Source organism: Erinaceus europaeus, chromosome 2 (assembly GCF_950295315.1).
Source record: "Erinaceus europaeus chromosome 2, mEriEur2.1, whole genome shotgun sequence".
NCBI lineage: Eukaryota > Metazoa > Chordata > Mammalia > Eulipotyphla > Erinaceidae > Erinaceus > Erinaceus europaeus.
In genome coordinates this window covers 122450668-122478506 of record NC_080163.1, presented here as the reverse complement: position 1 = coordinate 122478506, position 27839 = coordinate 122450668, and the positions used below count along the sequence as shown (strand labels likewise).

The following is a 27839-nucleotide window of genomic DNA, read 5'->3' as shown; positions in this document are numbered from 1 at the left end:
AAGCAGAACCTTCTGGAGTGCCTCCTTGGTGGGTGGAATGCAGGGGAATTGGTTGGTGGTGCTATTGCCTGTTCCACTTTTCAGAGTCTTGGTGAGGAGAGAGTGAAATAAGGTCTCTAAGTCACTTAGCACAGGGCCCCATAACAGAGCAAAGGCCCTGCTGGTTTTATCGATAAGCACCTATTCTTTGCCAAGAAGGAGGTAAGACCAGTCCTGCCTTTTTCACCAAATGCTACTCTGCCAAGTATGTGAGAATCTCTTCTCATACATACAAAAACTATCCGGGCCTTGTCCTGGCTCCACTGCTATACCATTTTAATGTCTACCCTGTTGCCATGTTATTTGGATCCTTGATGTTTAAAAGTATGTTTTAGGGTCCAGATAGTGGTTCACCCAGAGCATGTTACCAAGCTCAAGTACCCAGATTCAGGTTCCTGGTGACCACCTGCAGAGGGTTAGCTTCACCAGTGCTGCAAGTCTCTCTCTCCCCCTCACCCCCACTTCCCTCTCATTTTTTCTGTCTCTAGGGAAAAAAAAAAGAAGAAAAAACAGAAGGGAAAAAAAAAAAGATGGATTCATTGTGCAGACACCGAGTTCCAGTGATAACCCTGGGGGCGATAAAAAAAAAATTTCTAAAAGTGTATTTTAGAATCATGTATGACCAGCTCTCTTGTTTATCTTTTATTGTCTGTAGTGTGGGGTTCTCAGAGTAGAAAGATACAGGGAGGAACCCAGAGTCTCAGCCCACCAGGAGGCCCCAGCCCCAGCCCCAAGCTATGCAGGCCCCACAGCTGGGAGCTGCCTGGATTCTCACCAGAGCAGGGCCTTTTCCCAGCAGTGCTGTCAAGAGATATAGGTAGGTAGATAAAGCCTCCTCATTGCCTCTAGATCTGTGATTGAAATTATCAGAGATGTGGTGCTACTCTCCATCCTGATGAGAACTTGAACTCTACCATTACAGGTACCCAGTATTGCTGCTTTGCCTGGTGCTGCCTGTGTTGCATTTTGTTTGTTTTGGATTTGTTTTGTTTGGGTTTTTTGCCTCCAGGGTTATGGCTGGAGCTCGTGCCTGCACTACAAATCTAGTGCTCCTAGAAGCCATTTTTTCCTTTTTTCTGTTACTGTTATTGTTGCTGCTGTTGTTGTTGGATAGGACCAAGAGAAATTGAGAGGAGTGAAAAGATAGACACCTGCAGACCTGCTTCACCATTTGTGAAGCAACTCCACTACAGGTGGGGAGCTGGGGGCTAGAACCAGGATCCTGGCACCAGTCCTTGTACTTTCAGCATATGTGTTCAACCCACTGCGCCACCACCCAGCCCCCTGTGGTGCATTTTTTAAAAATGTTTTTGTTTGTTTGTTTGTTTATTGCCTCCAGGGTTATCGCTGAGGCTTGGTGCCTGTACTATGAATCCACTGCTCCTGGAGGCTATTTTTGTTGACCTTGTTGTTTATCATTGTTATTATTATTGTTATTGCTGTCAGTATTGTTGGATAGGACAGAGAGACATCAAGAGAGGGGGAGAGGATAGACACCTGCAGACCTGCTTCACCGCTTGTAAAGCAACCCCCCTCTGCAGGTGGGGAGCCAGGGGGTTGAACCAAGATCCTTACGCCGGTCCTTGTGCTTCGCACCATTTGTGCTTAACCCACTGCACTACCACCTGTCCCCCACCGGTGGTGCATTTTTAGAGGTGGTTGTGATCTGTGGTCAGCGTTTCTTTTATGTATCAATATATATCTGAACTGATCTTGGTTTTTAAATACATCATGTTGTTATTTCAGTTTTTTTTCTTTCAAATATTTTCTCATTGAGAGAAAAAATAAAATAGAAATTTAAATGTAACAAAAAGTAAAATAAAGTTGTAGCAGGCAAGCTTTTAGAAGCCATGCTTTTACTTTAAACTGGTCCTTCTCATTGGTTGGAGACAAACTCAACTGAAAGCACAGTGATTGTTCATAATTATCAAGGGTCAAGAGTTCTTAATAAGTTAATGATCTGACTACAGGTGTCTCTGGTTTATGGTGGTGTGGGAATTGAACCTGGGGCCTTAGAGCCTTAAGTGGCAAACGCTAGAAGAAGAAGAGCCTTAAGTGTGGAAGTCTAGCAGCACCACAGTGCTATCTCCCCCAGTTTGGCGAGCTGCTGACTGCTGTGGTTGCTGCCTGCTCCCACTTCTCAGTACTGTCAGTTTTCCTTAGTTCTGGTCTACTCCTGGTTCTCAACACCTCATTCCTAACCTTTCTCTGCAAATTCTGATTTGAATGCTGGCTCCTGTTTTTCGAACCCTCTCCAGCCTGTTGGGAAAATAACTTTTGCTTTCCTTTTGTTAGATTTTAATCTTAGGAGGTGGTAGTGATTTTTTTTCAAATGCCTTTTTGGTATTTTTAAATGATCATATGCTTTTTTTTTCTAGGCTATTGATGGGGTGGATTCTATTATTAGATCCCCTCTTATTAAACAGCCCTCAGCTGCCTGTGATGAACCCTCATTGGTGCATTCTTCTTTCTTCATGTTGAAGCTTCCTCACTAGCTGAACATTTTGTCTCTGCCTCTGTCAGAAGTAGAGAGTGGACAATGGATTCAGAATGGCATGTGGGGTGGCTTGGCATGTTTTCTATGGGTGATTCAGGTTGTCTGGCATAGTCATTTTTCTACTCAAAAAATAGGAATTATCCATATTGGGTCAAGGTGTTCTACACAGGAGATACAAAAATACTAAATATATTTTAAGGTCAATCCTAACTTTGGCTGGGTTTTTTTTCCTCCTTACTTTTTCTGGTTTAGCTTGTTCAATGAATCTGTGCCCATCTTTTCTACATATACTTCAGTGTTTTCAGTGTATAAAGTAATGATGGATATGTTCAGGCTTGTGATCAGTCATGCAGGATATGTTCTTAAGATTAAAAAATAAATCTTGGGGGAGTTGGGTGCTAACACAGCCGGATAAGCACAAGTGGTGCAAAGTGCAAGGACCGGCGTGAGGATCCCGGTTCGAGCCCCGGCTCCCCATCTGCAGGGGAGTCACTTCACAAGTGGTGAAACAGGTCAGCAGGTGTCTATCTTTCTCTCCCCCTCTGTCTTCTCCTCCTTTCTCCATTTCTGTCTTGTGCAACAACAATGACATCAATAATAACAATAATAATAATAACTACAACAATAAAACAAGGGCAACAAAAAGGGAATAAATAAATAAATCTTAGGAGCCAGGCAGGCGGTGGCGCAGTGGGTTAAGCATACATGGCGCAAAGCGCAAGGACTGGCATAAGGATCCTGGTTTGAGCCCCCGGCTCCCCATCTGCAGGGGAGTCAATTCAGCAGGTCTGCAGGTGTCTTTCTCTCCCCCTCTCTGTCTTCCCCTCCTCTCTCCATTTCTCTCTGGCCTATCCAACGACGACGACGACATCAATAACAACAACAATAACTACAACAATAAAACAACTAGGGCAACAAAAGGGAATAAATAAGTATTTTTTTTTAAATCTTGCCTAGGGGGCCAGGTGGTGGTGCACCTGGTTAAGCACCCATATTACTGTGCACAAGGCCCCAGGTTTGAGCCCCTGTCCCCACCTGCGGGGGTGGGGGAATCTTCTCAAGCAGTGAAGCAGTGCTGCAGGTGTCTGTCTCCCTATCTCCCCTTCCTCTCAATTTCTGGCTGTCTCTATCCAATAAATAAATAAATACAATAATTTTTTTAAAAAAAATGTTGAAACCTGTATCTGTAACCTTGGGAGAATCGCAGTGGTTTGCAGTGAAGGGACTTGGGATTCAGAACTCTGGTGTTGGGAATGTTGTGGAATTATATCCTGTTGACATGTAATTTTTTAAATCATAAATCAGTATTGAATTGCTAAAAGTATTTTTTTAAAAAAATCTTACCTGGCCAGATAGCTCACCTAGGTGGTGTCTGCTCAGTCATAGCAGCCCAGGCTCAAGCCTGGCCCCATTGCACTGGTGGAAGCTTTGGCACTTTTGTGTGTCTCTCCCTCCCTCCCTCCCTCTCTCCTTTTAATATTCTCCCCCCCCCCATATATCTGAAAAAATCAACTTGGAGCCATGAAACCTTGGCAATGACAAAAAAAAAAAAACAAACCTCATTATATGATGCAAAATAGACACTTAATGAAGATTAAGTTCCGTTAAACATCTGAGATATATATATATATTAGAACTTATTTATTTATTCACAAGAAAGATAGGAGAAAGAACCAGACATCACTCTAGTACATGTGCTGCCAGGGATTGAACTCAGGACCTCATGCTTGAGAGTTCAGTGCTTTATCCACTGTGCCACCTCCCAGACCACAAACATCTGCTATTTTAATTTTTGTCCTGTTCTGCTATTTTTGAAAAATGTTTGGCAGACTTGTGCCTTTTTTCTTTATATTTGTCATCAAAAGGCTTTACAGCTTCGGGCTGATTTTTTTTTTTTCAGAAAGAAAGAAAGAGAGGGTGGGAGGGAGAGAGAGAGATCATAGTACTAGACTTCCTCCAGTGTGGTGGGGCTGGCTTCAAATATGAGCTATTTTGTTGGCCCAGTTGTACCTGTTTTTATTGTTTCAAGTAGCCAGGGCCTGACACATTTACTAAAATCGTATGATCTGTTTTCTACTGTAGTTTTATTTATTTATTTTTTATTTTTTTATATATTTATTTATTTTCCCTTTTGTTGCCCTTGTTGTTGTTATTTAGATGGAACAGAGAGAAATGGAGAGAGGAGAAGAAGACAGAGGGGGAGAGAAAGACAGACACCTGCAGACCTGCTTCACAGCCTGTGAAGCGACTCCCCTGCAGGTGGGGAGCTGGGGGCTTGAACCGGAATCCTTATTCTGGTCCTTGCTCTTTGCGTCATGTGCGCTTAACCCGCTGCACTACAGCCCAACTCCCTCTTTTTCTTTTTTATTTCTTTCTTTTCTTTTTTTTTTTTTTTTTTTTTTTTGCCTCCAGGGTTATTGCTGGGGCTCCGTGCCTGCACTATGAATCCACTGCTCCTGGAGGCTGTTCTTCCCTTTTGTTGCCCTGGTTGTTTTACCGTTGTTGTGATTATTATTATTGTTATTATTGATGTTGTTATTGTTGGATAGGACAGAGAGAAATGGAGAGAGAAGGGGAAGACAGAGGGGGAGAGAAAGATAGACACCTGCAGACCTGCTTCACCGCTTGTGAAGCGACTCCCCTGCAGGTGGGGAGCCGAGACTTGAACTGGGATCCTTATGCCAGTCCTTGCACTTTACGCCATGTGCGCTTAACCCGCTGCACTACTGCCCGATCCCCCTGTAGTTGTAATTTCTTAAAAGACCTATTGGTTAATAAGAAAGAAAGGGAGAGAGAGCAGCGCCAGGCATCAAAATCAGAACCTCATGCTTGAAAATCCTGTGCTTTATCCACTGTGCCACATGAGTCACTGTAACTTGTAGTTTTAATCTTTGTCATTTCCTTCCTCCTATTTCTTGCAGTTTGCTGAATGCTTTTCTTTTGTCAGGTGAGATAATGTTTTAAACTGTGTCTTTGAATGCTATTTTTGAATAAGCATAGACTGTATTGATCGTTTAAGGCATTTCCTCTCAGGATTTTCTGGAGTCATTACTTCACTCCTTAGCCATTATGTCAAAAGAAAACTATGTTGGGGGAGGGGCGGGCAGTGGAGTACCCCGTTAAGTGCACATGGTACTATGTGCAAGGACCAAAGTTCCAGCCCCCACTCCCTCACCTGCAGGGGGGACGCTTCACAAGCAGTGAAGCAGGTCTGCATGCAGGTGTCTCTTTCTCTCTCCCCCTCCTCTCTCAATTTCTCTTTGTCCTATCAAATAAAAAATGGAGAGAGAAAAAAATGGGAATAATGGCCAGCAGGAACAGTGAATTATTTTTCTTTTTTTAACAAAAATTTTTTTATCAGCGATTTAGCAATGGTTTACAAGATCATAAGATTACAGGCAGTTAGCTCCACACCACACTCACAACCATGGTTCTGTGCTCGCCTTCTCCCCAACCCCTATACTTTTTATTTATTTAATTATTTTATACTTTTTAAAAAAGATGTATTGAGATTCTTTCACTATATTATATGCTTTTGTAATTATCTCATGGATACCTGAGCAGGAGATGTGGATTGTATGTTCAGGAACTGATGTTTGAAAGCAGTATCCTTTGCTCTGAATCCTATGCTACTGAAAGACCACTTGGTAAGAGGCGAAGATCATGTCTTGCAGACATATATAAAATGCACACACAATGAAGCTTTTTTTAATTAAAAAAAATCAGCGCCCACCATCAGTCAGCAGACCCCCCTCCACCCTTGTTCTCCCCACCCGTCCCCCACCCTCTTCTCTGGGAAATAGTTTTATTGTCAGTGTCCACGGGTTTAATGCGTCTGCCCATCTGCTCTGTCTGCTTGTATTGCATACATCCTATATTTGTTTTTCTCCTTCTGAATTATTACACTTTGCATCATCCCCTTCAGTTCCTTCCATTTGGTTATAAATGGTGAGATTTTATCTTTTTGGTAGCTGCATAATACTCTAGGCTTTATCCAGTTTCTTTCCATGAACCAGTTTCAATTTTGGTTGATGGTTGGTTGTTTTCACATCCTGGCTATTGTAAATAATGTTGCGGAGAGGAAAGAGAAAAGCAGAGCATCACTCTGACCTATGGAATACTGCAGGTTGAACTCAGGACCTCTTGTTTGAGAGTCCAGCATCCAGTCGCTATGCTTCCTGCCAGGTGACCTCCCCTTTGTGTTTTAACACCGGCTCATTTTTGAGCAGCCAGATAGCTCGCCTGGATGGTGTGCTGCTTTGCCAAGCGCTCGGCTCACACTTGAGCCTACCTCCATGCGCTGGAGGAAGCTTCAGTGATAGTGTCTTTTCCCTCTCTCTCTCTCTCTCTTTGTGTAAAAAAGTCAGCCTAGAATATTGATGCCCTGGTGAGAACCACCACACAAAGCCCCCCCAGTCCTCATCTGCGGGGGGGGGGCAGGCTTCACAAGCAGTAAAGCAGAGTTGCAGGTATCTCTCTACCTCCCCCCACCCAATTTCTCTCTGTCCTCTCAAGTGAAAGTAAGATTGTGTAAGCTGTTACTAGACAAGAAGCCCAGGTGTGTGTGTGCAGGGGGGGGGGGGTCATTGCTGGAAATTCACTGCTATGAGTCAACTTTTTCAGATATATATGGAGAGAGAGAAAGAAACAGAAAAATACTATAGCATCAGAGCTTCCTCCACTGTGGTGGGGGCTAGACTTGAACCTGTGGTGCACACATGGCACAGCAGGTACACTCATCCAGGTGAGCTATTTTGCTGCCTCCAAACCCAGTAGTCTTTACTGCCTAGTTTAAAGGTGGCCACACATTTTCCCTGGCAGTATCTTTGAATCCCTCTTAATGTTTAATTTACCCGTACGGTGAAATAATGTGAACCAATTTGTCACACCAAATGGCTTTTACTTCTTTCTTTTTCCTTAGCAGAACACTGCCCAGCTCTGGCTCAGGGTGGTATAGGGGTTTGAGCTCTGGCTCACAGTGGTGTAGGGGTTTGAACCTTGTCTTTACATTTCTAATGTGTTTTCTTTCTGTATGCTCAACTTGTTCTTCTTGTGGCTTGCTTGTTCTTTTTTGCTACCAGGGTTATTGCTGGGGTTTGGTTGCCTGCACAGCGACCCTGCCTCTAGTGACTACTATTTATTTTTTCCCATTTATGTAAAAAAGTGTTTTGATAGAATTGAGAGGCAGAGAGGGGGAGAGAGAGAGAGGCATGTAGCACTGCTCCTGAAGTCCCCCCCCACACACACACACACACAGGTAGGGGCCCAGGGGCTCAAACCCAAGCTCTCATGCATAGTGACATGTTCTGATTTACTCTACCACCTGAGGCACCTCCTGGTCCCTAGTCTTGTTGATTCATAAAGAGCTTTGTTCTAGCATCTTATTATATAAGTGGGACACATTCAATATATGAAGTTTAGAAAATACAGAGAAGCAGAAAGAGCATTCTAATTTTAATTCCCACTATCCCTAACCACCTTCTAAATATTTTTATAGATTTACTTTTATTTTTATTAATTGATGAGAGAGAAAAAAAGAATCAGAGCATCACATTGGCATGTGTGATGCAGGGCATGAACTTGGGAACTAATGTTTGTGAGTTCAACACCTTATCCACTATACCACCTCCCAGGCCTCCCCAACCACTATTAAGGCTTTATTTTTATTACTTTTCAGACTTTTTCTCATGTAGGGTTCTCTAAAATGTGTAATATTGCTTTGTGTACTATTTTCCTTCACCTAATTTTAAAAAATACCTCCTCTACATTGTTAAAACTATTCAGAAGCATCATTTAAATTTTTCGTATTTAAATTCACTTAGTATTACTCTGTTGTTGGGCACATTAGATTATTTCCAGGTTTTTGCTATTATGAATAGTACTGTAACCTTGGGCTATATATATTTGTCCACATTTTACATAATGATCTCAGGGTCAGTGACCAGGAGAATGACTGGGTCAGTTCTAGGGAGACAGCACAATGGTTCTGCAAAAGACTTTGATGCCTGAGTTCAAGTCCTAGGTTCAATCCTCAGCACCACCATAAACCAGAGCTGAGCAGTGCTTTGTTCTCTCTATGCATGTGTCTCTCTTTCAAATAAGTAAAAAATTTTTTAAAAAGGAGGGAAGGGAGGGAGGGAGGGAGGGAGGGAGGAAGGAAGGAAGGAAGGAAGGAAGGAAGGAAGGAAGGAAGGAAGGAGAAGGAAGGGAAGGGAAGGGAAGGGAAGGGAAGGGAAGGGAAGGGAAGGGAAGGGAAGGGAAGGGAAGGGAAGGGAAGGAAAGGGAAAGAGGAGGGGAGGGAAGGGAAGGGAAGGAAGGTAGGAAGAGTGGGTTAAGGAACATAAGCAGTGTAATTACTCTAATGTCATTTTCAGAGGAACTGTGTCCACTGACATCCCAAAGCAGTGTTGACAGCAATTCCCTTTCCCGCTACAGAAAGACTTAGTAATGCCATATCCTTGGTAGCCTTCTGTGGTCATATCCTTGCCGTTTGTGTGTAATTCTTTCTGGTTTAAATCCCACCCTGAGAGCGACACTGCATCCTCCTTGATCTGATCTAGCTGGGCTGCAGGCTATAAGCTCAGGCTGCTTCCTTTGTAATAGGCAGAACTGTGTGGTTTAGAGGACCCTGTCACTGGATCTTGTTTTATCAGCTCTGGGGCTGTGTTCTTTCCTTTGGGAGGAGGGGCTAGGTTGATTTCCTTTTTTATATATGTTTTCCTTATTAGTGGATAGAGGCAGAAATCGAGAGGAAAGGGGGACAGAGAGAGAGAGAGAGACTTGCAGCACTGCCTCACCTCTCTCACAAAACTTCTCCCCTGGGAGATGGAAGCTGGGGACCTGAACTCGGGTCCTTGAACATGGTGACATGTTCACTCTACAGGGTATACCACTGGCCAGCACAAGGCTGTTTTTCTTTGTTGTTAAGCTCTAGCTGGTCTGTCCACTGTTAGGATCTTTTTACAAGGCTCAGTGTGTATATTTCCTCTGCATTTGATGTTTTACCTCTGCATAGTGAGCTTTGCTTATACATTTGGGTAGACATTCTAGGTTTGATTTCAACAGTGGCTTCCAAAACAGCAGACCAATCCCCTTACCCTCCTCTGTGTAATTGAAAATCTACTTTTCTTTTTTTTTTAATTTTTTAAAAATATTTATTTATTTATTCCCTTTTGTTGCCCTTGTTGTTGTTATTATTGTTGTTGTCATTGTTGGATAGGACAGAGAGAAATGGAGAGAGGAGGGGAAGACAGAGAGGAGGAGAGAAAGATAGACACCTGCAGACCTGCTTCACCGCCTGTGAAGCGACTCCCCTGCAGGTGGGTGTTGTATGCTTTACATTGGGTTGTTCTAGCTCTCCCCCGCCAAGAAAATTGGATCAGTCCTGCTAGTTTCGCGGGCCCGCTTGGCCCAGCCCCAAGGAACCCCGAGAGGGTTCGAGTGTTCCAGAGTTCGAGAGTTTTTGGCACCACCGCGGGGAAAGAGGCAGCAGAGTTCTGTTTGGTGATTAGTTTGTCTTAGTTTATAAATCGTTGTTCCTGAATAAAGAAATACAGCTTCCCTGCCCAGCCGTACGTCTCTGGTCGTCTCTGTTACCCGCCCGTGAAGCTAGCCCAGCCAGCTGGAGACTCCGAATTTTAACAACAGGTGGGGAGCCGGGGTTCGAACCGGGATCCTTATGCCGGTCCTTGTGCTTTGCGCCACCTGCGCTTAACCCGCTGTGCTACAGCCCGACTCCCGAAAATCTACTTTTCTTTTCTTTTCTTTTTTTTCTTTTTTTCATCCCCAGAGCACTGTTCCGATTCCCCCTAAACTCGACTACTCAGTAGCCATACTGACAACAAAAGCAGTTGACTAACACATACTTTGTATGCTTTATGTATTACTGTATTCTTACAATAATATAAGCTAGACAAAAACAAAAAACTGTGTCATGTATTAAGGAAATCTTGAGAGAATACAGTCATAGCACTTCTTCTAGCATTTGCCCTTCTTCCGTAGCCAGTCAACAGCGTCAGGTTGAAAGCTGTCAGGAGCTGCTCGTTGCTGGCTTTGCAAGTAGTGAAGCAGTGTTGCAGGCGTCTCTCTTCCTCTCTCCTTCTCTATTTCCCCCTTCACTCTCGATTTCTGACCGTCTCTATCCAATAAAATACAGATAAAAATATTTTTTAATTAAAAATGTATACTGTGTACAAGGATGATTCATGCATTTATAGCTTGTCGGGTTTGTTTGCAGATATTTTCAAGCTATTGCAAATCTCAACATTTTTTCCCAGTATAATTATAGAAGAAAAATGCAATTCAAATCCGTGTTGCTCAAGGATCACGTGTACAGTTTCGATCCTACTTGCACACCTAACAAAAGACACTTTCTATTCCTTGTGTGGAATTAAAGGAACTTGTGAGATTTGGGGCAGTTCCCCCCCCCCATGTGTTCATGCCCTTTATTGACTTAATCCAGTGAGATTAAAATTAAACTAATAGTGGTTTATGCTTTTATTCCCTAATCTCTGTCACCTTCCTCAAGGCCCAAAAATGTCTCAGCTGGTAGATTACAGGACTTGCACGTTGAGTCCCAGTGCTGCAAACCCCGGAAGAGCAGTGCTCTGAGTGTGCTCCCTCTCCCTCTCCTCTGGGAATCTCTCTCCTTTGAAATAGATTGAAAACTATAAGAAAAAAATGATTTCTCTAATTTATCTTTAGATAATTTGAGGGGAATTTCTTGGGCATTCTTTGCAGGAAAGGGGATCATTATGTCAAATTTCAGAGATAGAGGGGCTGGGGAGATAGTTCAGCGCCTGAGCACAGGAATGGCGGGAACCTGAGACCCCAGTTCTGCTAGCTCTGTGCTCTTGGCGTGTTTCTCTCATAAAAACCTTTAGAGAAAAATATCAGGGACTTACAGATTTCTGAATGTCTCCCTCTTACCCTGCAAAAGAGTGACTTGCCCACATGGTGCAGAGCTTTGACGGGGCCTGCTCCCCGTCTGGAATCTTTGGAACTGCCTCTTGTCTGGGGCATCGATCGTGGTGGAGGGGAGAGCTGTGAAAGCTTCATTTTCAGTTCTTTGAAAATGACTTGTCCTTTCTGATGTTTAGTAATCAGTTACACTCACTGGCCCCTAACCACATCCTCAGTCACTGACATGGTGTTCTGAAAACACAGCTGCTTGTTTCTGGCGTTGTGTTCATTTTTCTTTTTTTCAATCACATTATGTCTTCTCGTCCTCTTTTGGGTCATTCCTTTGCCAGAGCCCATTGATCACTGGAATGTGTGTGGGCTCACTCTGCTGCAGAGGATAATTGACAAGGGCAGTGCTGCTGGCATCCGGAGCCTGACACACTTTCTGCCACAGGCCCCCCTCTATCAGGTCTGTCTGCAGCCTGCCCTGGCCTGCGGGCAGGCGGCACAGGGCTCCACTTCCACACCCCATCTGTAGGCCCCTCCTTTTGGCCTTTCCCTCCCCCTAAGTCCCATGTGCACTGCCTAGCTCCATTTCTGTACCTGTTTCCCATTGTGCAATCATTACTAATTAATTCCCAGTCAGAGTGATGGATGGTTTAATTTGCGCTCCTGAGAACCCGGCTTCCCCCTGCTTGCCAGGGCCTGGGCAAAGTTCCAGGGTGCCTGGGCAGGTGGTATGGGGTGGGGGTCTTGATGCTGGAGGCTGGGAAGCCACACGAGGCTCCAGAGAGCTTATCATCTCAGGGTGACTTGCTAACCCTGGGCCTGCCTTCCTAATCTACTGGGAACTGTTTTGTAGCCAAAAGAAACTCAGCAGAATCCAGGCACCTTGAGGCATCACATTGCTCCAGTCTCTTGACTGAAGGGTACATTCTATCTTGTATGATCAGGAGAAAGTTGTGGGAAACCCCTTCATTCATCCTCCCCAGGGAGCCCCCTCTTGGGGGTGGGGTGCTGAGCCTGCCTTTTCAGCCCCTACTCTCACTTCACACTCCTCTCTCACCCCTCCTTCCAAGGACTGCCCTCTGGCTGCCTTTGATTCTCTGCTGGCATTTTTCTGGGTGGCTTCAGGGGATCTGGAGATCAAGGAATCCATCCTGGGGAAGAGGAGGATCATTGTGAATTTTTCTTCCCTAAAACTGAATACCCAAAACACCAGCACCTCCAGTTGCCACCTTCATAATCACCATCACTACCATTCTCACCATCAGCAGCATCTTCAGTCTTCACTATAGTCACCCCCACCATCATCACTGGCCACCACCACCGACGTCATTTTCTTCATCATCTTTTATCAGAACAGTTGCTGCCCACTGAGCATTTGCTATGTGGCAGGCAGTGTGCTAAACTCTGTGTCTGTCACTTAGTTCTCATTTTTAGCCTCATAAGACACTGCTGCAGTGATTCCTGTTGGGCTTGGAGGCCACAGAGTTAGAAAATGTCAGGAAACAGGCAGGACCTGGTTAAGCGCACACATTACAGTGCACAAGGACCCAGGTTCTAGCCCCTGGTCCCCACCTGCAGGGGGAAAGCTTTCACGAATAGTGAAGCAGGCCTGCAGGTGTCTGTCTCTGTATCTCTCCCTTTATCTCTCCCCCTCCCCTCTCAATTTCTCCCTGTCTCTATCAAAAAAAATTAAAATGTTTACAAAGAAAAGGGAAAAGGGTGAAACCAGGATTCAAACATTAGTCCTTGGCTCTTGGAGGCAGAGCTCTTCCAGTCTCCAGGATATAGGAAGCAGTGGGGTCTCCTCTCCCTCCGTCAGGCACCAACCCCAGGTGTGCCCCCCACCGTCACTCAATGCAAGACCCCAGGTTCCATCCTAAACCCCCAGCACCCCTTTCCTCCCCAGGTATACGAGGGTGGGACCAACGTGGACCAGTTTGTGACGCGCTTCCTCCTGAAGGAGACAGCCAACCAGATCCAGTCACTGCTGAGCTCCGTGGAGAGTGCGGTGGAGGCCATAGAAGACCAGACCAGCCAGATCCGGTGTGTCTGGGACCCCGGGGTCAGGGTCAGGGAGTGGGTTTCCAACCCTGTGCCCACTGCTGCTCAGTGGTGACCCCAGTTGAGCAGGCTGCTGCTGCTGCTGCTACTGCCTGTGCCTCCCCTCCCCACCTATGAAACAGGACCAGTGTACCCCCACCCCAGTCACCGTGAAGACCAGGTGACATCGCCACTCCTTACGAGAACAGCAGGTGTACAAATAGCACAGACAGAAACATGGACGCAAATCCCACTCCACTCAGGTTGCTGTCACCCAAAAGTGACCTGCCGTTCGGCTCAGCATCACAAAGTGGAAATGAACTTGGGAAGTAGACTTGGCTACCTGCTTGATGAACAGATGCCATGTGTCAAGGAGGAAACTGTACAAAGGAGCACCTGCTGTGGCCACAGTTGGCAATGCGCCCCCTGTCTCCCCCCCCCCACCCCCACTCTCTGTGTGTGTGTTAGGGAGACCTTGCAGACAGAGCCTGACTGTCCCAGAAGGAGAGAAAGGGCAGTGCAGGGAGTGCATTTCAGGCTTTGTGTGCCTGTGTCCTTGAAGCTCCCAAAGATCATCTGGGATCCGTCCTGTCCTGTCGTGGGAGACACTGTGTAGGGGTAGGCCTGGTTTCTCTAGAGGAACAGTCCTTTTGGCTCAGCAGGGCCAGTCCTGGGGGTGCAAGTCCTGGTCTTTGCTGCCCTAAGATGGACTTGTGGTGAAGGGAGTTTAAGGAAAAGAGGGACGAGCGGTTGGTTCACTGCCATGACAACTAGAGGGGGGTGATAGACAAATGTCTGTGCTCCAACCTTGTAGGGCATAGAATTCTTTTCTTTTTGATTCTTTCTTTCTCCCTTTCTCCTTCTCTTTCTTTTCCTTTCCTTTCTTTTTTTCCTTTCTCTCTTTCATCTCCAAGATTATTGCTGGAGCTCAGTACCTGGAGGATGACTCCACTGCTCCAGGGGCGCTTCTGTGCTTCTCTTTCTTTTCTCTTTTCTTTTTGTTTTCTCTTAATAGAGAGTGAGAGGGGTTGGGAGGTGGCGCACCTGGTTAAGTGCACACATTACAGTGCATAAGGGCCGGTGTTCAAGCCCTCAGTCCCCACCTGCAGGGGGAAAGTTTCACAAGTGGCGAAGCAGCACTGCAGGTGTCTCTCTGTCTCTCTCCCTCTCTGCTATGTTCCCCTTACCTCTCAATTTTGTTCTGTCCTATAAAATAAATAAAGTTAAAAAAAATAACCTGGGACTTTGGAGCTTCTGGCATGAAAGTTTTAAAAGGGGGGGAGAGAGAGGGAGGGAGAGGGACAGGCAGATGGAGAAAGACAGTGAACCAGGAGGGTGGCGTGCAGTGGATAAAATGTTGGACTCTCAGGCATGAGGTCCTGTGTCTGCTCCTGGGTGTTGCATGTGCCAGAGTGATGCTCTGGTTCTCTCTCTCCCTCCCCCTCTTATAAATACTTTATTTTAAAGAGAGTAAAAGACAACAGGAAATAGCGAGGAAGAGAACACCACCACCACAGCACCACTCATGAAGCGTCCCCCCTGCAGGTGGCCCAGAAATTCAACCTTGGTCTTTGCACATGGTAACATGTGGCATTACTAGCTGAGCCACCTGCCAACCCCGCTTCAGCCTTGAATTTCTGTGCATAGTGTGGGCTGTGAACTGTTGGGGTGCAGGCCTCAGAACTGAGCCTCAGAAAACAGGCCTGGGCTACAGATCCCTCCTTCCAGCTGCCCTGCTCTACCGCCTTGGGCATTGATCTCTTCTGGGTTTCACAGAGACGGTGTCCCTATCACAGGGCTGGAGGTTCCACAGAACCCTGTATACCACCTTGCAGCCTCATAGATGTTGACGCTACCTGAAGAGGCCAGCCCTGACCTCTCAGTGTGTTTCCCCTTCACTGCAGTCAGAACCACAGCAAACCTGGCCACGGCATGGGGGAGACGTGGTATGGAAGCCCCACTCCCCCCTACACTCCCAACCCCAAGCTCATAACCACAGAACAAGGGAAGAGCCTTCCTTCAGGTGAGTGAGCACCCCCAAATGAAAAGCATAGATGGGAAGGGAGGCTTGGGGGAATTCTGGGAGTGGGCACCTCCTGGGGCAAGTTCCCCCACCCCTCACCCCAGAGGCTGGGAGCATTGTCATCATCCGGTCTCTTTCCTCTGCCTCAGTCACTGGGGACCCCAAAGACGAGGGCCTGGAAGTCCAAATCAGTCGCCTGGCAGAGCTGATAGGAAGGCTGGAGAGCAAGGTAAGCCCTCCCTGCTCCTCCCCCCACCCCCTGCAGGCAGAGTCAGGGAGCCTTAGAAGGATGTCAGTGGGGGATGGGGGGGTGGCCCTGGAGAACTACCAGGGTTTAAACCAGCCCCCACCTCCTTCAAAGTGATCCCAGTACTGCAGGCTTCAGGGAGGTTGTGCTTGGAAGGGGGTTGTGCTGGGCAGGTGGTGAGTAAGGAGGGGTGTCTGGGAAGGACTAGAAACAACTCAAATGAGCAGCAGCAGCGTGGAGTCCTTTAGACAAAACATGGCACAGCTCTGAAGAGGCACGACCTCTGCCCAAAGGGTTTCCAGACAACTTGGGATCCAAACGGTGTCAGCACCTGTCTGCTCAGAGAGACAGAACTGTGCATCATCACAGTTATTTCCCAGACTGCTGGGCTAGAAGTCTGGTGCCAGCGGGTCTGCCTCTCCTGGTCCCTCTCTCCCTGCATCCTCACACAGTGTCTGTATCCTGACCTCTTCTTCTAAAGGCAATCCTATTGGATTAAGGCCCATCCTAATGACATTGTAATGTAATCTTTTCTTTATTAAGATTTATTTTTATGAGAGACCAGAGCTCTACCCAGTTCTGGTATATGCAGTGCCAGAGACTAAACAGAGGACCTCTGTGTGCAAGTTCACTGAGCTGTATCTCCAGCCTATTGTTGTTTGTTATCATTTTGCCTCCAGGCTTACTGCTGAGGCTTGGTGCTTGCAATATGAGTCCATTGCTCCTGGTGGCCATTTTTTCCACTTTATTGGATAGCACAGAGAGAAATTGAGAGGGGTGGGGACGATAGAGAGGGAGAAAAATAGACACCTACAGACCTGCTTCACCGCTCCTGAAGCATCCCCCCTGTAGGTGGTACCTGGAGGCTTGAATCTGGTTTCTCACCCCTGGTAATATGTGTGCTTTACTGGGTGAGCTATCTCCTTCCACCACCCCACTTCATTTTTTGAGGCAAATGAACATACGGCCTCACACATGAGTGATACTGAAGAGCCTTCCCGGTCCAGTTCTTATTTTGGAGAGGAGACCGGAGGAGAAAACCACCACAACACAGTGTCCCCACTCAGGGAGCTCCTCCATTGTTGTTCATGGTGTTCCCATGTGGTGCTGGGGCATGAGCAAAGGGCCTTATACCGAATATGATGTGTGCTTGACTAGGTGAGTTATCTCCCAGCCGTAAGCACCTATCTCAGGACCCATTACAATGCCGTATCTTGCAAGTATGGTAACAAGTCTCCTTAGTGTTTAGCAATGGGCTCAGCCTTCAGCTACCTGAGCTGGAATCCTAGCTGTGCGCTGTAATGGCCGTGTGACTTGGGGCCAGTGATGAACCTCTGATTCTTCAGCTGCTAGGAGAGAAAACGATCAGAACAGCAGTCTTTAAAGGGTTGTTGTAAGGGTTGAAATGCTGCTTTAATAGCTCAGCATAAAGCCCGCTGGCTAGTTAGCATTTAATATTAGCAGTATTAGGCGTTCTGACACCAAAACCTACACACTCACGCACGGAACCCACACACCGACATACCCCAAGAGCGGCGGCACAGATTCTACATTTACCCTACATATTTTTTCAAACATCTTTTGCAAAAGGGCAAGCAGATTAGTACTTTGATGGGTTTGAGGCTTCCTTCAGAGAGATGGGGGAGTTGGGTGGGGCTCCCTGTGCAGAGGGAGGCCGAGGCCAGACTTGGAGTGGTGTTGGGAGAAGCACCTGCGGGGCTGAGACCAAAGTGGGGCGCCCCCCTACGTCCTCCTCAGAAGGCGATCTTTGATCTCTGGGTGGGAGCTGCTCGGCCAGGGACCCCGCGGCCCGGTTGTCATAACAACTCAGCGGGCGCCTCCGGAGGGAGGCTCCGGGAAGCTTATTTTTAGCGCTCGGTCGCCTTAACAACCCGGCTGGCTGGAAACTGCGGAGCACCTGGGCGTCCTGGAGACGGGGCGGGCCTCCTCTCTGGCCTCTGATTGGTCTGGGGTGCTGAGCGGGGGCCAATCCAGGGCCACCACCCCTTGGGCCTACCTGTGCTCCATTCTGACCTTTAGATCCACAGGTGCCAGGGGTTAAGGTTGGGGGTAATGGGCTGGGGAGACGGCATTGTGGTTCTCAAACGACTTTCAAGCCCAGAGCTCTGAGCTTCCAGGTTCAATCCCCAGCACCACCACAGGCCAGAGCTGAGCAGTGCTTTGATACAAAAAAATAAAAGGGGGTGGCGGAGCACAGATTAAGCCCAAGGACCAAGCGCTTCACCCACTCGGTGAAGCAAGTCTGCAAGCGTCTAGCTTTCTCTCCATCTCGCTCCCATCATTTTTCAGTTTCTCTGTCCTACCTAATAAAAATTAGGGGAAAAATGTCGGCAGGGGTGGGGGATTCGTAGCGCCATCACTGAGTCCCAACGATATCTCTGGTGGCAATTAAGAAATTAAAAATATATATATTGGAGTAATTAAAAGCTGATGGGAGGATTTTGAACACTGTGCACAGAAGGAGCACTGAACCTTGACCAAGGCTTGATTCCTGAGAGTTTCTGCCAGCATGGTGAAGGGGGTTATGGCTGGCTATATGGGGAGACTTGATCCACTGATGGAAATGGTCCTGGAGGCATCCCTGAGGAGGGGAAATGAGGGAGGTGACCTCATTTCCAGCATCTCTTTGTATTATTTTATTTCAGACTCTCTGGTTTGACCTGCAACAACGCCTCTCAGATGAAGAAGGCACCAACATGGTGAGTACCCCCCCCCCCCAAACTCTCCCCCTTTCCCGAATCTCCCTTCCCGGCTATGCCAGGACTCCAAATGCAGATGGCTTAGTGTCCCTGAGATCTTGCTCCCAGGGCCACCGTAAAGTGTGATTCTAACTGGATGCTGTCTCTGGGGCAGTGAGGGCATAGACAGGGTGAAGACTGGGGCTCAAACCAGGCCTGTACAGCCCCAGCACTTGATCTCCAACCCCCCCCCCCCCCCGCCATGTCCTTTGAGAGAGCACAGCTCTGATAAAGAACTGCTTTATCCTAGAGGAAAGTGGCCAGTGGGGCAGTGATACCGAAAACAGTCTCCAAGCAGTGAGTTTCGTTGGCCACTGATTTTGCTGTGTTCAGGCCTCATGCTTTGCTTAATTTCTGGAGCCTCAGCACAGGCTAATGGCTCAGCATTTGTGGGAGCAAATCCCTACATTTGACTGAGTTCTGGTTCTTTCCTCAACGATTTTCACATGTAAGAATGAAGTGTGCACACATGGGCTTATTTTGGTTTTATTTATTTTTTCTTTTTAAAAATCTTTTTCCCTTTTGTTTCCCTTGTTGTTTATCATCTTTATTATTGCTGCCGTTGCTGGATAGGACAGAGAGAAATGGAGAGAGGAGGGGAAGACGGGGAGGGAGGAGAGAAAGACAGACACTTGCAAACCGGCTTCACTGCCTGTGAAGCGAACCCTGCAGGTGGGGAGGCGGGGGCTCGAACCAGGATCCTTACGCAGGCCCTTGCGCTTCGCGCCACCTGCGCTTAACCCGCTGTGCCACAGCCTGGCTCCCTATTTTGGTTTTATTTCACTCACACTGCTCGTCCTCTCTGAAGGCAGGAGTGGGGGTCGAGAGGAGAGGACTATCGGGAGCCCAGAGTGCCTACACTCATGCATTCTGTGGCCCCACAGCACCTGCAGCTGGTCCGGCAGGAGATGGCTGTGTGTCCTGAACAGCTGGGTGAATTCCTGGACTCCCTTCGCCAGTACCTGCGTAGCACTGCTGGGACCAGCAACTGCTTCCAGTGAGTCAGCCCAGGAGGGCAGCACCACCCTGACCCCTGAGCGCAAACCCTACCCCACAGAGGTCTCTGCTGGGTTTGAGTCCTGGACCAGGCTCCTCCAGGCTGTGCAGATGTGGCAGGTGACATCTGACTCTGACCCTGGATTATCACCTGTAAAGTGTGACCTTAACTGGACACGCTTCCTGGGGCAGTGAGGACTGAAGGACTCAGGCCCCTATAGTCAGTGCTGCCTCAGTGTTAGCTGCTACACCGGAAGCATTCCCCAGGCTTGCTGCCACGCAGCTGAGGCACATCTGAGTGATGGCCCACCCTGGCCTCCCCATCTGTTTCCACTTGGCTTTCTCTGTGTTTATACTGGGCCTAGAGACAGGCTGCCTTGAGAGGTCCAGGTGCCTTTCTGACCTGCAGAATCTGGAGGTACGGGGAGTCTAGGTGCCAGTGAGGGCGCCACTGTGCCTAAGAAGAGAGCAGCTGCTGTGGCAGACTGCAAGGAGAGGCACCTGGGGAGCCAGCAGGATGAGTCCTGCAAGTCCAAGGACAGCATGTTTGTGTGTCAGTGAGAGGGAGGTGTGGAGAAGCGGGTGGGGATGTGGAACTGGACAACCAGGAGGGAACCTGAGTCTCAGCTGTGGCTGGCGTTGCTGACCAGACTCCAAGGTGAGCCTGAGGTCAAACTTGAGTTACCAGTGGCTGTCCCCAAACACAAGTGGGGAGATGGTCCCAATAGCGAGAGGCAGAATGGGGTGCCTGTCCAGAGGTATCACCGCCAGCAGTGTGTCAGCTGAGTACATGCACTCATAAACTTACCAGCCAGACTTCTCCGCCCTTTGTGGAGAGCCATGCACAGTGCATCCATGTCCAGCTGGAGGGTCAGGGGCTACATCGGAGTCATAGCTGCATGCTGACGCCACCTCTTCAGGCCAGAGCATAATACACTAATGACACAATTAGCACCCTGTGTGCCTGCCTCCAGCCTGTGAAGCACAACCTGGAATTGTCTAATTACCCAGCAAGTGCTGTGACAATGACAGCTCTCTGGGAGGAATTCTTGGGGCTCTGTGGTAGGAACGGCAGTGAGAGGCCTGGTAGGGGGTTTCCTCCAGCCTCTGTGACAAGCAAACAGGAGGTAAGTAGCTGCCTGGTCCCCACCCCAAAAGTCTCTCAGCCCCCTTTGGGACAATTCCACTTCACAGAGTGTCTGAAAGATTAGATGAGGACAGATTAGGAAAGAGTTGGTAGAAGCCAGGTGCTTTTATTTTTAAAGGTAAGGTTTTTATATTAAGATATTCAAACTACAATTCCTCCAAGAAACACTTTTTGGTCACTGTAAGGGCAGACCTTGCTCTCTGGAGTGGAGGGAGACCTGGGTGGATGGGGCTTGTGCTGGTCCCTGAGGCTTGAAGTTGTTGGGTCACTGGGTGGGGGACTGCCGCTGTCCTTCCTGGGTGGGAGATTGGCCTATCTGAGGGCAGAAAAGGGAGGTGAGGTTGTGCACCACTGTGGAAGCAGCCATTCACCTGCCTGTCCATTCTGCAGCATTGCTGCCGTGAGGCTGTCTGACGGCTACACCTTTGTCATCTATGAGTTCTGGGAGACGGAAGAGGAGTGGAAGAGGTAGGCATGGCCTGCAGGACAAGACCAGGGAGTTCAGATGGTGGGATGTGGTGAGGGGGCTTTCTTTGACACAGTGTCCCTGTTTTGGGGGGTGGGGGTGGCAAAGGGAGGGCCAGAGTCACAGCAGCACACCCTATAGCCAGAGAGACTCAGCACCTCTCAGTCACTGGGCTCCCATCCCAGCTCATTTTTCAAAATTTGGCCCAAGCCATTTCCTCTCTCCCTGTCAGAGAGGGGCCTGTCTACCCTGGTCCTAGCATCATCGAACATCTCCCCGAGTGGTGGCCTCCAAGCTCTCTGGTCACTTGGCTGGGACGGGATGATGGAGCAGTTGGGGCTCAGCCTGTGCCCTGCCTGTGCCCCCAGTAGACAGGAAGTCACTCATCACTCAAAAGCCTTGGCCTTCTTACCTTCACTTTATGGCCCAAGTGGCTATCTGAGGAGCTCCCCTCCCACCTCCACCCTGTCCACAGGCACCTGCAGAGCCCTGTATGCAAGGCCTTCCGGCACAGCAAGGTGGACACGCTGAGCCAACCCGAGACTCTCTCCAGGATCTCTGTGCCAGGTGAGTGTGGAGGAGCAGGGACATGGGCAAGGCCCCAACCTGTAGATTCCACTGTGCCCCCTTGGCTACAGGCATCACCAGTGACTGTATGGGGTGCCCTTTGTGGTGTGCAGGACATGGACAGAAAGACCGGGAGGGGTGGCCGGGCGGTCGTGCACCGGGTTAAGCACACATAGCACGAACGAAGCACAAGGACCTGCACAAGGATCCTGGCTTGAGCCCCCGGTTCCCCACCCGCAGGGGGTTCACTTCACAAGCAGTGAAACAGGTGTCTATCTTTCTCCTCCCTTGTCTATCTTCCCTTCCTCTCTTTCTCTGTCCTAGCCTATAAAAAGAGGCCTCCAGGAGCAGTGGATTTGTAGTGCCAGCACTGAGCGCCAGCAGTAACCCTGGAGGCAAAATAAATAAATAAATTTAAAAAATTAAAAAGCCTGCAGGGAGGAGAACCTTCAGGACACAAGTCCAGGGGCCACCTTGTAGTCCTCATCCTACTTGGTTCAGTCCCCTTACCTCCAGAGGCCATGTGTGCTTTACCTCCTGGACGGCCAGCCAGGACCGTCACTGCACCCCCTCCCCTGCTGCTGGCAGCCACAGTCCTCATCCTACTTGGTTCAGTCCCCTTACCTCCAGAGGCCATGTGTGCTTTACCTCCTGGACGGCCAGCCAGGACCGTCACTGCACCCCCTCCCCTGCTGCTGGCAGCCACATTGGCATGGGAGAAAGGTAGCCTCCAGGGACACAGTCACCATGCTAACATGTCTCCTGTCCCCTTGTCAGCTGTCTGGTGCACTGTGGGCCGTGACTGACCACCACCAATGCCCAAGGATGAACCTGCTATTCTCCCTTCTTATAAAGGTCACCCCTTCTTTTCTAGAAACTTTGGTATATGTGCTCTCTTTTCAATAATCTTCCAAACAAGGTGGGTCTTGCTGTGCTGTTCAAAGTAAAGAAGAACCCCTTCCCCCCTGCCCTTCATCCCCCCACCCTATTGGCAGAGTCACATCTGAGCTGCCAGATGCCGGCAGTGAGTGACAGAAGGCTTCCTGGAGCCTGCACCCCACTTCCCCCACCCCTCCCACGCATGACCAGCCCCCCAGTGCCTGGTCTCAGCTGACTGCCCCATCTCCCTGGTAGGAGCCAAGACCCTGTAGTACCCAAACTCGGCCTGTGCCACCTTGTAGCCAGTGCCCTGCTCAGCCAGCCGCAGGCACCGGCACCAAATAAACTCGGGCTGAGAAGGGCCGCATGCTGTGTTTCTCTCTGCCGGTCGATATGGGTGGGCCACCAGGCCCCGTCTTAACCACAAGACCTCCACCCAGTGCCTCTGCTCTCATACCTAGAAATGGAGGTGGCGGCCCCAAGGTGTGTGTGTTTTTCATACAGTGCCAAGGAATGAGCCCAGGTACTTGCACGTGTGTGATACCACTGCTGACTAGTGTCCCTGGACCATTTTCCTAGCCTTTTAGACCAAGGAAAGACACCACAGCACTGCTGTGCCATCGCCTGTGGCAGTAGGGCTCAAACCCAGGTCCTCCCACATGGTCAGGTCTGTGCATTTTGATGATAAAAGTTTAAGGCTCCCCAAGGCTGGTGTCAGGTTCCAGAATCACCAGGAGACCCCATCCAGCTCAGTGCAGCCACAACAGAGAAAGGCCTCGCAGGTAAAAAAAAAAAAAAGGGGGGGGGTATGGGGCAGGGCCAGGGCATTCAGTTGTCCCCTCCCAGCTCTAAGGTGTGACATTGAGCAGGAAGACTACTCAGAGCCTCGTTTTCACTGGAGGCAGTCACTAAGTGGTCATTGAGAAGGTCCAGTCTAATGTGGCCTGAGGTCCCACAACAAATCATGTCATTCTTCCTGGTGAGGCCACAAGGCAGTATAAGGCCTTAAAGTCACCTCCCAGCTTTGGGGAAGATGTGGCTCCTCCAGTAGGACTGGAGTCTGTGACCCTGCACTTGAAATAATGTGTTCTGCTCTGGAATCTTTATGACTTCCCTCCTACTTCTCTGTCCTTTTTCACAAGAGCACTGCCAAATCTCAAAGGACAAGTTAGGACAGCCAGGATAGAGAGGATAAGATTATGCTGGTCTTGCCCCCAAGAGAGACCCCCACAGGAGTATGGCAGGGGCATGAGGAGGCACATCCAAGGACATGCTGCCATTCCCGTTCCCTTCTGCAGTCATGCTTGTCATCAGTGCCACCACTGTCCTGTCTCTCCTTGGAGTAGGTATCCCCCCCCCCAGGGCAGAATGGATACCACCACTCATGCAAAGTCCGTGACAACGCAGGGTTGGAGAAAGTGAATGTGCCACTGGGGGAGGGAGACCCCACAGCTCTAGGCTTCCAGAGAGGAGCAGGAGAGCTGCCCCACCCAAGGCTGGTAGTTTTCCAATCAGCTCAGCTATTTTAGAAAACATATTTCAAGAAACTGAAGCATTTAGGGCACCACTGAGGAACCCCATCAGCTGGGCATCACATATCTGCCCAAGTGCACCCCAGGTTGTAGCAGCACTGCTGAGTGCAACCTATGAGCCTTGGATTCTGTGTGGGTGGGAATGGGCTCCAAAGAGAACAGTTTCAGCCCTAAAAGGTACAAGAGCACCCACTTAATTTGCACTTAAGAGAGGCATTTGGCAAGCACCATCTCCTTCCACATTCTGATGATCAGCAGGTGGAAAAACAGAAACAGAGAGGGCAACTAGTTTACTAGGAATCACACAGCTAGGAAGCACAGCTTCCCTTCAAACCCATAGCTCCCTGCCCTTGATCTGTGCACCCTAACCATTGTGCCATAGAGCATAGACGCTGAGGAAAGGGATGGCCCCTCAATTCCCCATTCAGATCCAAATTAGGCCAGGGAGATGACTCAGCTACAGAGCAATACCTCGCCTATGAGAAGCCTTGGGTCTGGTCCCTGAAACAACACTAAATATATAATATCCCAAGCTGTTTTCTCAATGAAATTAAATACAGAATTACTGACCCAGAAGCTCCACTACTAGGATGTACCTCAAAACAAAGATACATTTAAGCAAGTACTTTGGACGCAGCACTAGGCTCCTGTAAACATGTAAACAAGCTGCGTGTGCACTGACTGACAAGTGGTGAGTGGACAAGATGCGGTTTGTCCACAGCACAGACAGTGTACACAACCCTCACCAGGGGGAGACACTGACACCCGTCACAACAAGCTCATTCCTTGCAAACACCGGGCCCTGAAACAGAAGCCACATGCTCGTGATTGTGTGTACACTGCTTCAAGAGGCTACCAGGGCTGGGGGAGCAAGCACCGACGCTGACGTGGCTGTAGCTGCTTCCTGAGGGGTGAAGATGGGGACTAGGTGGAGAGGGAGGATGGTTACAACACTGTGCATGTACTCAAGGCCACGGAATCTTACAGTTGAACATGATTACTTGCATGTAACATGATTAAAATATCAATTAAAAATGCTAATCAACTCACCTGCCCAGGCCAGCTGATGTGCATGTCAGCATCCCCACCGTTGAGCACGCAAACCTTCCCTGGGAAGTGCACAGTGGCCCCCACCTGTGGGCAGGGGTGAGGCATTCAGAGCATGGGGGGAGGGGGGCTGGACCTTGGCCTATCCTGAGGCACATAAGCCAGCAGCAAGGTGCTGCTCCAGGACTCCTATAGCTCACACTGCTTTTGCAGAGCTAGTCACTGGCACTCGGGTGTCGCTCAGCTGCCTTCACTGTTATTGGAGACAAGTGGGTTTCTGCACTGACTTCCTGGCGTCATTGCCTGGGGACCCTGATGGGACAGGCTGTGTTCTTTTCACTCATCCTTTGCGCCTCTCCCTCTCCCTCTTTTTAATCTGTTGCCTCTTTTTGAGACTATAAAGGACCAAAACCAAAGGCTAGGAAGAGTTGAGGAAGAGCTGGCCAAATAGCCCACTTGGGTAGTCTGTTGCTTTACCATGTGCACGACCCAGATTCTAGCCTGGTGCCCACCAACTGCACTGAAGAAGACTACAGCGCTGTGGTCTCTTTCCCTCTCTCCCCAGTTCCTTTTTTTTTTTTTTTTTTTTAACCAGAGCACTGTTCAACTCTCTTATGGTGGTGCGGGGGATTGAACCTGGGACTTTTCTCCCCAGTTCTGTCTCTGAGAAAAGAAAAGGCGCGGGATGGAGGGAGGGCTAAGGGAGAGAGAGAGCGGCTGCTGACCTGAGCCCAAGAAGGACACTGCAGCTAAGAATAGCACCAAGGGAAGCTTCCTGTGACAGCAACTTGGAGGGGAAGTTGTTCAGAGGGAGGCAACAGACTGATCAAGGTCACACAGCAGCTCAGTGAATAGTTCTGTTCTTTTAGACCCTACGTCCATCCTCCAATCCCTACCCAGCCTTGAGCCTACCTTGACCTCAAGGAGGATGCCACCTCATCAGACCAGTCAAAAACATGAGTGGGCCTCTGGGCACGGGGGCACTGATCCCGGATGCACTGCTTACCTTCATTAGGGGGAATGTCAATTGGGTGCTTCCCAGCCTGCATTTCTCTGTGTGACAACCCTGAGCTATGGGTGGTCAGTCCCAGGAGGGTCTTTGGCTGTCAGAATCAGCCTTAAAGGACCCCACCTTCTCCTTAGCTTAATGCCTCTTCCCTTATGTTTCTCTGCTTTGGGGTGAACTCTAGTATCCTTGGCTGCCAGGGAGTTCACCTGTCAATCTGGGTTTTCTGGAGATCAAGTTATGGGTCACTGTGTGTGTGAAGGATCTCCCCACCTGCCCACCTGCTGCTGCAGGCACATTATGGGCACTCACACAGCAAGCCTGTTCCACTGTGCTTAGGAGAGGCTCACATATCCCAAAACCAGCAGAGACAGAGTTCAAACAATAGTCTGACTAAACGCAGATTCACACACTGCTTTCTTTCACCGCACAACCCTTCCCATATCAAGACTCTGCTCTCGAAACAGCCCAGCCCTCCTGGTCAGCCACAGGGCAATTCAGGAAGCCAACAGGATATAAATAATAAATGAGCAACTATTTATCTGTTCTCACTGCCAGCTCTCGGGTGGTAAATGTTCTGTTAAGGCCATTGTTCTGGCTCTGTGGCCTTTTTGAGGACACACTGACCTCTGAACACAGGGCACTGGGTCATGGTGGGCTGGCCAGAGGACACCTGGAGAGGGTCCTGTGTGTACCCTCCCTGGGGCAGAGTATACCCACAGCTATAGATCCCACCTCCACAAGCAGCCGGGGGGAGGAAGGTGGAGGTTCTGCCTCTGTCCTGAGGATCCGGTGTCCCCCTGCCCACAGCCACCCCAGGAAAGGCCTGGAAGGAAATGAGGCTGGTGTTGGCCCTGTCCCAAGCTCTGTGCCCCTCAGGACAAGTGGCCTTGACTTTTCCAAGCCTCGGTTATTTGCAAGTTCCGTGGACGTATGAAAACATGCTAAGTCAAAGGAGTCAGATACAAAAGGCCACACACTGTGCATCCATCCATATAGGAATATACAGGACAGGAGAACCCAGACAGACAGAGATGCCAACATGAAAGGACATGGGGAGGGACTGCTGGTGGGCTGATGGAAATGTACTAGACTGAGGAGTTGGGCGGTGGCACAGTGGGTTAAATGCACATGGCACAAAGTGAAAGGACCAGCTCAAGCCCTGGCTCCCCACCTGCAAGGGAGTCGCTTCACAAGTGGTGAAAGCAGGTCTGCAGGTGTCTGTCTTTCTCTCCCCCTCTGTCTTCCCCATCTCTCTCCATTTCTCTCTGTCCTATCCAACAACGATGTCATCAGTAACAACAACAACAATAACTACAACAATAAAACCACAAGGGCAGCAAAAGGGAAAATGAAATAAATATTTTAAAAATGTACTAGGCATTTATGAAATAAATATTTTAAAAAATGTACTGGTGACAGCCACATAGTCTGTCAGGTTGCTTACACCCATCAGATGGCTCCCTGCAAAGGGGGGGGGGTGGTGGTTTATGAGGCATGAACTGCATCTCAAAAACTGCAAGCAGGTCCCTACACCTCGTCTCTCCAGAGCCCTACTCCACTAGAGAAAGACGGACTTAAAAGAGTATGGACCAACCTGCCAGCATCCATGTCCAGAGGAGAAATAATTACAGAAGCTAGAACTCCCACCTTCTGTACCCAAAAAAAAAAAATTTTGGTCTAC

The 27839-nt window shown here is 48.9% G+C and overlaps 1 protein-coding gene across 1 annotated transcript in view; it reads left to right on the top strand.

Moving 5' to 3' along the window:
* NECAB2 (N-terminal EF-hand calcium binding protein 2) overlaps positions 1-22933 on the top strand; it is a 33209-nt gene extending 10276 nt beyond the window's left edge. Inside the window, exons 6-13 of the mRNA XM_060185109.1 lie at positions 13353-13489; positions 15391-15509; positions 15659-15738; positions 18423-18476; positions 19400-19512; positions 21049-21126; positions 21600-21691; positions 22469-22933. Coding sequence (XP_060041092.1) covers positions 13353-13489; positions 15391-15509; positions 15659-15738; positions 18423-18476; positions 19400-19512; positions 21049-21126; positions 21600-21691; positions 22469-22497 — 702 coding nt within the window. The 3' untranslated portion in view covers positions 22498-22933. The remainder of the gene's footprint in view (positions 1-13352; positions 13490-15390; positions 15510-15658; positions 15739-18422; positions 18477-19399; positions 19513-21048; positions 21127-21599; positions 21692-22468) is intronic.
* The last annotated feature ends 4906 nt before the right edge of the window (positions 22934-27839 follow it).